The sequence below is a fragment of the Mytilus trossulus genome, chromosome 4 (genome assembly GCF_036588685.1).
Source record: "Mytilus trossulus isolate FHL-02 chromosome 4, PNRI_Mtr1.1.1.hap1, whole genome shotgun sequence".
NCBI classification, from domain to species: Eukaryota; Metazoa; Mollusca; class Bivalvia; order Mytilida; family Mytilidae; genus Mytilus; species Mytilus trossulus.
This window is the reverse complement of record NC_086376.1, coordinates 53,661,062-53,673,382: the sequence shown is the minus strand read 5'-3', so window position 1 is coordinate 53,673,382 and position 12,321 is coordinate 53,661,062. Positions and strand designations below refer to the sequence as shown.

The following is a 12,321-nucleotide window of genomic DNA, read 5'->3' as shown; positions in this document are numbered from 1 at the left end:
AAATGTTTGATGTAAATAGTAATGGTGACAACATCTTAGGCAAGGATAGAAATTCTTTGTTTTATAGATCTGCGAAGTTTTGTAATGCATGATATACATGTTTTTCCATGTATGTGAAAAGTTACAGAGCAACTCTTTAGAGGGGAGGGTAGCGGTCAATTTAACTTTAATGAATTAGAAAGTTCTTCATACTGTAAAACAAAGAATTAGATTGTGAAGTTTTTGTTTGGATTTGCACACTGGTGTTTTAGATTGCAGTTTATAACTCACAAAATAAAATCACTTAATATATATCTAGTGAATGCAGTATAGTTACATTGCCAGATCATATTTGCATTTAAAAAAACTAAGGTATAAATAAATGTTATAAAATAAAGGTTTTGTGAAATTTTCAGAGAAGCCACCAGCAATTCGGAGGAGTTCTTCAAATAGAGACCCCCCACGTAGTCCTGCATGTAAGCAATCCATCCAAATTTTAAATATTTTCAGAACTTTCTGTTCAAAATAATGTTAACTAAAAATTTATCTTGAAATATTATTGTAGTACAAATAAAGATGAATGAATTTTATATCAAATAGTCATTGAAAAGTATAAGTGAATTTCATATCAAATAATTAATGAAAATTAGCTGAAAATGTAATGATAAAAGTAAAAAAAAAAAACCCAGTTACTAATATTTAGAAATGATTTATAAAAAAAAACATGATCGACACACATACATTTTCATTTGTAATTTTTATAGCATTAAATATTTAAATTGTTAGTAATACAAGAATTAAAAGAGAAGAGTTTTGAGAGATCCAAATCTGAACGATATGGGCGTGGTAAGATACACACATTAGTCATGTTAGTGGTAGAGGGACACCTATACCCCAGATTTTACTCCTAGCTTACCACACTATGTGGTTCAGCATCATTTAATATATATACTAATTAATCTGTTATACCTTTTATAGCTTATAATTTTTTTTTCAGGGATTAAAAATTATTTATATAATGGTTGCTAGTTACTAAATAGTGTTTATTTTTACAATAAGATATTCAAAAAGATGTTCTTTTGAAGTGCTGAATGTCCCAAGAATAAAAGCAACAAGTTTTTGTATTTGAATCCACAGTTCGTATGCTGTTTTCTATTTTACATAACTATCTGATTTATATAAATAGTTTAAACTTTCGTAAGTGTCCTGAAGTTCAAGCAGCAACATGCCCTTTTGGAATTTTGTGTTTTCTTTTCTGATTAAAACTCCGCTTATCTTTCCTGCTGTTCTTACTCACTATTATGTACAGCTATTTGTTTTCAGATTTCTTGTTTCAGAAGCTTGGTGAAACCAGTTACTGGAATTATTTTTTTCCTGTAAATTATTATTCTTAACTTTTGCTTTACTAATTTATGGTAAATGTTTTAACTTTTTTTTTTTTTTCTTTTTTTTTTTTTATACTTTTAAGATGTATTTACATAATATGTTTAATGGAAATTATCAATTTTTCTGTATGATACATTTGTATTCATCATATTTTAGATATGATCCAGATATTATTGAGGCATGTTAACTTAGCATTTTCATTGTAATAAATCTGTTTTGACCAAAATACAAGTAGAATTCAAGATTTGAAATTTATATTTGAATATTTGAATGCTTTTAGAAAGTTGCCTTTTTAGGCGTCTAAACATGTTTTAATTGCATGGAATCATACTTTGTTTAATAAACAGATACATTAACAGTCTTTTGTTTCAGTGAATATGAGTTTGTTCCTTTGAATAATTTGTTAAATTTTGTTTTAGATCGTGTTCTAAATGGAGATGAGAAGCCATCTTCCCCAGCCAAGTCTGATACCCTCAAATCAACAGACAGTGCCAGTGGTGGTGATACTCTAGAAGACAGGAGTAGTAAAGAGGTATGTTAACCTTCAATCTTCAAAAATTAGAGACCTTCCAATTGCATATCAATTGAAGTTTGCAAATATCAATGATATCAGATGACAGGTCTACAGACTGTTAATTAGTATTTAATCGATAATTTGCTTTTGAGCAATAGAATCTTTTTCATTTGTGCCAAAAATAAAACCTTTCATTGCGCCAATGATACAGGTAAATGTAAAGAGTATAAGAAATTAATTTTTAAAAAAAGAAAAGAAAAAGAATTTTAATGATAAAAGACAATTTTTATTTTTTGCATAACAAAACATTTTCCTAAGAAATCAGTCTTCATAAAATCATACAATTGTTCAAACACAGTTATTGTCGAGTCGCAACTTTTGTTGCAGAAAGCTCGACATAGGGATAGTGATCCGGGGACGGCGACAGCGGCGTTAGCTAACTTCTTAAAAGCTTTATATTTTAGAAGGTAGAACCTGGATGCTTCATACTTTGTATATAGATGCCTCATGTTACGAACTTTCTGTCGGTCACATGTCCAATGTCCTTTACCTCATTTTCATGGTTCAGTGACTACTTGAAAAAAAAGTTAAGATTTTTTGTAATGTTAAATTCTCTCTTATTATAAGTATTTGGATAACTCTATTTGGTATGTGTGTACCTTGCAAGGTCCTCATGCCTGTCAGACAGTTTTAACTTGACCTTGACCTAATTTCATGGATCAGTGAACAAGGTTAAGTTTTGGTGGTCCATATCTCAGCTACTATAAGCAATAGATCTAGTATATTCGGTGAATGGAAGGACTGTAAGGTGTACATGTCCAACTGGCAGGTGACATCTGACCTTGACCTCATTTTCATGGTTCAGTGGTTATAGTTAAGTTTTTGTGCTTTGGTCTGTTTTTCTTATACTTTATGCAATAGGTCTACTATATTTGGTGTATGGAAATATTTTATGATGTATATGTCTATTACGCAGGTTTTATTTTACCTTGACCTCATTTTCACGGTTCATTTCTAATTGTTAAGTGTTTGTGTTTTGGTCTCTTTTTCTTAATTTATAAGCAATAAGTCAACTATGTTTGTTATATTGAAGAATTGTTAGTTGTACATGTCTGCCTGGCATGGTTCATCTGACCTTGACCTCATTTTCATGATTCATTGATCAATGTTTCTTGGTTAATGTTGAGTTTATGTGACAGTTGTAATAAAGCTTTATATTTAGGTCTATCAACATAATATCAGTGGTTAGTAAAGAAGGCGAGACATTTCAGCGTGTGCACTCTTGTTTTTACTTTGAACATTTTTAAAAAGGAGTAAAATTGCAAGACAGTTATAAGCATTATACACTATAGTTATAATTCTGTTCATATGAGTTGTTATATTGGTTTTGCAAGTTTTGTGGTACACCTAAACGATTTTTAATATAATGCACATGATAAGTTATATACCGTTTGTGTGATTAAAATAAAATAGACTTATTTCCTCTGTTTGTCTTTGAACTGACAATGTCCATCTATACACCTCAAACATTTGAACACTTTAATTCTAAACCTCAGTTTTGTATTAAAAATGAGTATTATTACTATTAGTTATCTTGGTGTAATCAGGGGTGTACAGAATTTTCAACAACGGTGTAAAAATCCGTACACACCTGATTACACCAAGATAACGAATTTATTTCTTATGAACAATTCCTTTACTCATTTTGAAACCAGGATGTAAAATTATAAAAATGGTAATGAAAAATTTCCAGCGTAATATTTTTTCAATGTCCATGCTGCTGCACATTGCCAAATACTTTTTTACTTTACTTTTGGAAAAGTTCAGAATATTTTTGTGTTCTTTTGAGTAGACCAAAAAAAAAAAAAAAAAAATTTATTTTTAAATTTTTCATTTATTCCCTGGTGAACCAGGGTGGGGTGTTATTTACACCGGGATAGTCAACCAATCAGATTGCAGTATTTTTGCTGCATAAGAAATAAGTACAATTATCCTGGAGAAGTACCACATAGAAACAAATATTATTCACGATACAGCAATGGATATTTAACTTTTTCTTTATATGTTACCTGTACATGTATTACCTGTGAAATGGCGCAAATGAAGTTTTCCATTTTTTTGACGCAAATGAAAGATAAGATTTTTAAGATTTTCATGCAGGTATTTAATGCCACCATTGACCCGACCCCCCTCCCCCATTTAGCCTGTTAAATTTGCACTTTTCAAAAAATTGTGCAGAATTTATCTATGTTTCAAATTTAAAGTAATACTTGGCATGAGTTCTTTCCAGTACAATGTACTATAGAAAAAAATTTCACAAAAAAAATCATTGCATATATAAAAAAAAGAAAGGAATATTTATCCACTCAGTGTCAGGGTTGTTTAATCAAATATAAATGGGACCAAAGGAGGGTACTCTTCTTGTTGAAAAAATCACTTCAATTGTTAGTTCACCAGTGAATTTTACAGCTCTCTCTTAGTATGTTGCAATATTTCGACATTAGGTCTTGAGGAAGGTTTGTCCTTTGAGCATTTTTTTTTACTCAGTAAGTATTGAAAATGTACATAATATCTTAATCATGTTTATAACAGCACAATAAAAGCTGATATGAATTTTCAGAAATATCAAAACTTTATTTTTTATATTTGTTATTTTTTAGGGATCTCCAGTGAAAGAACTTCCATCCCCATCAAAAGACAAAAAGAAGAAGAAAAAGTTCAGAATGCCATCATTCTCAAAAAATAAGAAAAACAAGGAGAGCAAAGAAAGCACATTATAAATAGAACTATTTGCAAGCTATGTGATGTTTCGTCCTTGTGTTTCGTTAGTGTTGCATGTTGGGAGAATTTGTATTTGTAGGGCATGAAATTAAATGGTCGTGTGTTGGTTCCAATGTGGAAATAAAAGCAGTTTTAAAAACTGAATTGAATTTTTTTTCTTTCGATGTTGTTCGATTGACAAAAAAAGAATAAATTTATTAAGCTTGGCCTTACAGATAACAAAACACGCGGACCAGATAAATGCTTGTAACATTTGCTTGCCATGGTGTAAAAAGTTTTAAGAAATTTAATATTCAATTTTGATTATGTATTCTTAGCCTTTCTTTGTATACACAAAGTTCATTTACTCTTTAGAAACTGCCTGTTGAAAATAGTTTGTAATTTATATCTAAGTAATATGTACATTAAGCCTAGAAACCAGCATGAATGAATAATTTTGATATTTTTGTTTTTAGAATTTTTTATGTTTCACATTTTGCATTATATATTTTGATCATCCCTGTGCCATTGACATGAATGAAGGTGTAACATGAATTAGTGCTCACGGTTTATTGATATCTGCTGATTTTGATTTGCATTAAATTTCATATATTTATTAGCCTGACCTTGGTCTATAAATAGGCTGAATTTTTGCTGATATAAATTTTTAGCCTAAACCTGATTCATGAAGCATAAAAATTTCTATTTTATTTGATAAAGTTAATAAATCTTTTTGATTCAATTTAGCAATAAGAAGGCTATATGGCGTTGTGTTAAATTTCAAAAATCTTTTCACAAGACATTTTTCTGAGGGATTTCAAAATAGTACAAAGGGCATGATTTTATTTACAGCAGTACTGTACAAGAGCAGGTTGTATTTTTATTGTATAAAGTTAGTTTTATTAAATGATTAAATTTTTATTATTGTTATTTTATCATTTGTTGAACTGCTTGTGTGTGCAATTGTCTCATGTTTTCATGTCTTATTTTCAGTTTTCGTTTCATGGAAATGTCATGATAAAATATGTTTAATATGACACTCTGGGTATTTAGTTTTTGCTATACATGATACAAAGAGTTAATACAAGTAGGTGTAAATACATTGTATGGGATTGTTAAGGAAATATATCAGACATAAATTGAGCAGTGTTGGAGACAATCAGAATATACAAAATTGATAGAAACCAGTTGAGAGTAGTTTTCCCTTTTTATTATTCAAAAGGAATCATTCATTCTGTTTTCGCCTTACAGGAGAATTGTGCATTTAATACAGAAATTAAAATGCAGAAGCATAAAATGCTAACAAATATGGTGGTTTAATTTTATTAAATTGGAGGAAAAAATTGCATGTATACAATTTTGTGTATGTTGATTATTTTTTCTCAATACTGCTCGAAATCCTAAATTGAATTGCTCAGTAGAACTTGAAACCAACTTGTAGGTTTAGAAATAGAGAAACAGTTGTATGTAATACGTTCTCTTTGTATCTATAATGTACAAATACTTAGTTTTAGATTCTTGGCATAATATAACTACATACAAAAATTTACTAATAATTTGATAGTGCAATTTTTTTCTTATATAATTTGACACAAATATTGTTTTTGTAATTATAAGGTTGACAGTTTTCACTACATGGCATTCTTTGAACTCGCAGAAAAGGGCTTTCTAATTTTTGAAGGAATTAGGGCATTAGGTATATAACTTTACAACCAGAAAATGATTTTAACACTTGCTTATCCATTCATACTTCATAACTGAAAATTACAATAATGCTGTCTCTTAAGACTCTTTTGACAAGTTTTTGGATGGCTTTTGTGAAATTGAAAAAAAATGGTCATATGATTTTTCTGATGATTTTTAGTAAAAAAATACAGAATTTGTTAAATGATTATTTCATGTCATTAGGTTTGTTTTATTCATACGTTTTTAGTAGTCCCAAGGCATTTATATATTAATGCTATTCATGTTGCACATATAATGCAATATTTACATCGTTTAATACATGTACAAGGTATAGAAATTGATTTGCGTTCATTTCATTCAATCAGTGCATTCTTCGTGCATATTATTATTATAATAATTAATTTAATATAGATTGAAATAAAATGAAATATAGTCAATATAAAAGAATGTATGTTTAAGTGTTGGACAAGTTGCAATTATCTACCATTGGAAAATGATTTTGAATGTATTGTTTAGAATTGAATTAAAAGGGAATAAACCAATCACTTTCCAAAATTCTAAACAAAAATTTCTTTGGGACATTAATAGTTTTCATAAACCAAAATATGAATGTTGTGTAGTAAACTATATATATTGTAAACATTATATGTCCTTTTATCAACATCCTGTCTGTATAAGTTATATGTAACAAATTTTAATACAGCTATGCATTTTTTAAATTTATTTTCATTTTTATCCATCTATAAACTGCCTTTTTTAAATCAATTGTGTATGCACCGTTTAAGGGAAAAGCGACATCATTTAGAGAATCTACAAATCTTACACTATAAGATCTGAAAATATGATAAAGATGAAATGGTATAAAGCAAATAAATGTCATTTTCTATGTGTATGTTTGTTGCAATTGTCTTTATCAAGGATAAACAAGTGAAAACCTAGTCATTACCTGTAAACAATTGATTTAATATTATTTTTGCTGAAATAAAACAAAAAATTAGCAAGTTTCACAAAATTTATATTGAATATTATGCCATGTTACTTTTAGTTGCTATACTAAGACTATGCTTATTTTTTCATGTATGTCTGAATGCTTGCAATAGTCATCTTCATGCAGTGTTCAATAAAGGAATCCATACTTCACTGTATTTGTTCAGTAATCTCAAGCCATGTGGATTCCAACTTACTTACTAGTGCAGATTGTCAAATTTAGGGCAGGTGTACTTATATAGCCATTAAAATCTTGCTATGCAGTACGGGTTTGGCCCCTTTGTAAAAGGCTGTACAGTGACATGGTTGCTAACATCTACTTCATTTGGTCTCTGGAGGATAGTTGTTTCATTTGTAATCCTATTATACCTTCTTATTTTATAATAGTAGTGTGGGAAATGTCAATCGGAAGCTAAGAGAGTGTTCGTGTGTGTGTGTTCAACTACTACATTATTCAAACCTGGGAACAGCCATAATTTCTTTCATGGTCTCATGATAGTTTGGATTGCCACACATGTGGGAGGTCACAGATAACATCTGTGGCAAGGTCAGACCAAAAACTTGAAAATGGTTATTGCTAACTAAGCACCATTTAATTTGCCACTGGACATTGGACAGCACTCCATCATCATCTTAAAACGAATAGCCTTCAAACGTTGAGAAGGTTTTTGTTAAGCCTTTGACTTTTGTCAAAAAAGCAAGACATAGCGATCCTACATTCTGGCGGAGTAAACAAATAGGTGTGAACAGGATTGCAGTTACACTGCTGCATCCATAAATATTCACTCTGTGGTTAAAGTTTTTGAAATTTTAATAACTTTCTTAAACTATCCTGGATTTCTCCCAAACTTGGACAGAAGCTTGTTTAAGATCATGAGATTGTATCTAGAAGGAAAATTTTGTTTAAAAAAGTAAATCCTGTTTTTGCATATTTTATTTGTTAATGACTTAGGTTTTCTTCCAGTTAACATTACATACAATGGCAGTTAACATTAAACAAGAATTAATAGATTCATACACAATTGTATTTTTACCAAACTTGGACAGAAGCTTCTTACAATCAAAAGATAAAATCAACAGGAATATTTTAATTATTTTTTTCTCTCAATTGTGTTGAGGCTGCAATTAACAGCAAAGTAGGTGAGACACTGGGTTCCACAGAGATGAGAGGCAAAAGATACCAAAGGAACATGCAATACCAATAAACCCATAAATAGAAAGTAAAATAACAAAGCATTGCCTAAAAAGAAAAAGACCCAAACGGTTGAAAGGACAGACAACATTTCACAAAAAAACAGTTTGCTAAACCCTGAGCAACACGAACCCCACCAAAAACAGGGTGCTCTTGAGCGGAAAGTATATTCCGTTCCACTTGTGGCACATATCGCATTTCTATTGTAAGTAAAACTCCAGTTTAAAAAGTCTACTAAAGAAGTTCATTTGTTGGAACAGTTGGAATAGAATTGGGGTGTTATTGTCCTAACTGTTTAGGAATTGGGAACCAAAAAGAAGCATTTTCTTGTTTCAGAACAAAAACTTATGTACAAGTATATGGATCCCTGAAATTGTACCACAAGGTTCAAAACCTCAAAAGGAATAGAAGTTGGGGGATAGTTTTTATTTTTTATTTTAGCCAAAACTGTTAAGGAATAAGGGGCCAAAAACAATTTATTTTGGTTTCTATCTCTATGAAATTGTACCACACAGTTCCTTTTCAAAAAAAGAAGGCAGGTTTGGATTGATTGATTGATTGGATTGATTATGAAAGTAACAACCATAACAGTTAAGAAAAAACAATACTATTCTAACACTTTCTATAAATTGCTTATTTCTTGGCCAATTTTAATGTAGATTAATTTAAAGTGTTGAATTCTTGGGGGTTCTATAATATGCTGAATCTAACCACGTATTTAGATTTTGGATTCTGGACCCCACAAGTTGTGTTCTATGATAATATGCTGAATCAATTAAACCGTGTATTTAGAATTTGGATATTGGACCATAACACTAGCAGGTAAATATCTAATCTCAAAGACTTAGGTCCGGTAAGTACCGATTTTGGCCTCAAATTTTTGGTTCATCTGACGAAAGATTTTGGCCACTTTTTAAACACTTGAGTGTCTATCTTATCTAAACAATTAGTTTTTGTGAAAGATGTTAACTGATTTAGTCATTAAAAAATGATCCGATTCAAGCTCAAATATGAAAAATTTACCAAATATGCCAAAAAATGTCACTTTTCAGATGTTTTTTGTCAAAAATGAAAGTGGCCGCATTCATGTTCATCCTCAACCTTTAAACATGTTATGTATTATCACAAAATACAACTTACATTTCAATATTAAGGATGAACACGAATACGGCCACTTTCGTTTTACTCGAAAACTAAAATTTAAGTGAAATGCTAAAATTGTGAAGATTTCAGTAATTTAGCATGACTTAATGGTGCTAGTACCCGATATATGTGCATTGTATTATCAAAAACAGCCCATATTTATGTAGCAGAGGCATTCTACTGTCCAATAAATAACTAAAAGTTAACAATTTTATAAAACTGCTATATTTTGGAGCCAAAAAGGGGTCTTGGTCTTACTGGACCTACCCCTTTTATGTTCTTGGAATATTTTGTATCATAATGATATGCTGAATCTATTAGACCGTGTATTTAGATTTAGGATATTGGAACTCAACATAATTGGTTAAAGTCTTATTTCCGATTTTCAGTTCTTTGATCACATTCATTATTTGTCAGAAACCTCAGCTGTGTCAAATATTTAATCCGGCACAATTTAAATCTAGAGCTGTACCAAGCTTGACTGTTGTGTCCATACTTGTCCCAACTGTTCAGGGTTCGATCTCTGCGGTCGTGTCAAGCTGCACCCAGGGGAACATTCGGCTTTTCAAAGTAAGGAAGGGAATTGTTTTGTATTTGGTCTGGAGCTTCTCAATGTTGAATAGTACCGTGTAAGCACTTTTTACATCCTCCGTGCAGCCACTACCTGTTTTCCGTTGGTTTGAAATTTACTCATTATACATTGAAAATGTCCGTCAAGCATTTCATGAATTCTATGGAAGGGAATTATTAGTTACACACCAGTATACATGTAACCTCGATCAATTGCATGCAGAGGTACAGGTTCAGATCCTGTCACCGTGATTGATCATGCTGAAAACTTAGGGTGTCTTATTGATACAACATTTTTAGCTGTTTGACTGCAAAGTCTTTTAAAATTACATCTTCCTTACCAATCAATATGCCACCGGTACCACGATTTCCCGAGAAATACGAGAAAAACGTAATATCCCGAAAACAAGATTTTTAATTGTTTTTATTGTGTTTTTACTTAAGAATTGAATGCTTCTTTTTGTAAATTTATAGGGTTGTAAAAGCGTTGACCGAAGTACATTTTGTATGAAGAACATTCCACACTTTTGGTCCAGTATACGAGAAACTAGACTTATACAACTGTGTATTTGGTTTTGGAATAATAAAATTATCTGAGGATTAAAATCTTGTATTATATTTTTGGTTTGCAGAAGCTGATACAATAAGACTGGACATATATTCTGGAGCTAAGCCATGTTTTGCCTTATATATTAGTAATGATTTGTGATAAAGTTTTCAAGCGGTAGCCATTTTGTCCAAGTTGATATTTCATTTGTCCAGAGACATATATACACATGTGTATATATGTCTCTGATTTGTCCAAGCAAATAATGCGGTTTTTTTACCTGATATTTCAATATATAATTTATAATTTACCAAAACAAAATTTGAATACACGAAAAGAACATAAAGTCTAGATTCTTATTTTATTAACTGCATGTTTGGGTCCTACAGGAATAAAATGCTACGAAACATAACAAAACGGTAGCCATTTTGTCCAAACGTCGAAAAACGTCGAAAAATCGACGTTTCATGTGCAAAATTTGTTCCTTTGTATATTCCTGATACTTTAAAAAACGAATCGCATGGTGAAATTTAAAAAAAATGCTGGTTGTCGAAAAAAAAAAACACGGTTATTGCGTGTTGTGCCTGAAACGGAGTTTACTGAAAGACTTATCGGAAACAGCGACAAAAACAGTTTCATTGAATTAATGCATCCTCGTATTATACGGACAACTGAGGAGAAGATAAGTACATTTTAAAAAGCAAGCAACTTCAAATGACAGGGAAAATAATTTTCAAGATCGGGTTAATTTTATAGTAATTTTATTTAATGGTTGTATTTCGACAAGTTATGTGTCAAGCAAATTTGTAATACAATTCAACTTGATTCAGATTAATCAAGGGTAAATATGTTTTTATTTACTTGCAGAGTGTCGGATATATTTGTATTACGGTTGAACCAAGATATGAAAAAATTACAATGACAGATGATATGCACCATGCAATTTTAGCAGCCTGCGATTAAAGTTTTGTTATGATTCTTTTATTAAAAAAACGTACACTTCTGTCCCATTTTTCTTTCCTTCAAGTTCATTACTTACGACAATACAACATTTTAAGGTGAATTAAGGGTAAAAATGATTAAATCGATTTCCACAACTTGAGGTAAATAAATTCATGGTAAATAGACATCACAAAATTTATAGAGATAGATTTGGAATCAACCAACTACATAAAAAAAGCAAATGAAACTTGCAAATTGAATAAATGTACATCAAAATTAAAGTTTCAGAAAACCCTCTTTGACGTCGTGTTGGTGTAACGTCGTGGTGTAGGAACATCGTGCGCAACGTTATTGCGCAATAGCAAGAAATATTCATTGCACAGTATTGTCGGTTTTCAAATTGGTCTACATTAAGGTCCAAAGGATCAAAAATTAAACTTTGTTTGATTTCAACAAAAATTAAATATATGGGGTTCTTCAATATGCTGATTCTAACCAACATTCCTCAGTTCTTTCACAGCTGTTGAAAAGGAGAAATGAAATGTGAAATAGAACAACAAGATGGTAGCACAGTGGTAACATCGATTCAATAAACTGGATGTAGCTGTATATTGT

The 12,321-nt window shown here is 30.7% G+C and overlaps 1 protein-coding gene across 19 annotated transcripts in view; it reads left to right on the top strand.

The window, feature by feature from the left end:
* Nucleotides 1–7,468, top strand: part of LOC134715511 (gamma-adducin-like) — a 53,711-nt gene extending 46,243 nt beyond the window's left edge. For 13 of the 19 annotated variants that reach the window (XM_063577720.1, XM_063577726.1, XM_063577725.1 and 10 more), the window contains 4 exons: nt 396–455; nt 766–825; nt 1,785–1,897; nt 4,540–7,468. In XM_063577720.1, coding sequence (XP_063433790.1) covers nt 396–455; nt 766–825; nt 1,785–1,897; nt 4,540–4,659 — 353 coding nt within the window. In that variant the 3' untranslated portion in view covers nt 4,660–7,468. The remainder of the gene's footprint in view (nt 1–395; nt 456–765; nt 826–1,784; nt 1,898–4,539) is intronic. The other 6 variants (XM_063577737.1, XM_063577736.1, XM_063577734.1 and 3 more) reach the window with 1 other exon arrangement.
* Nucleotides 7,469–12,321: the final 4,853 nt, after the last annotated feature.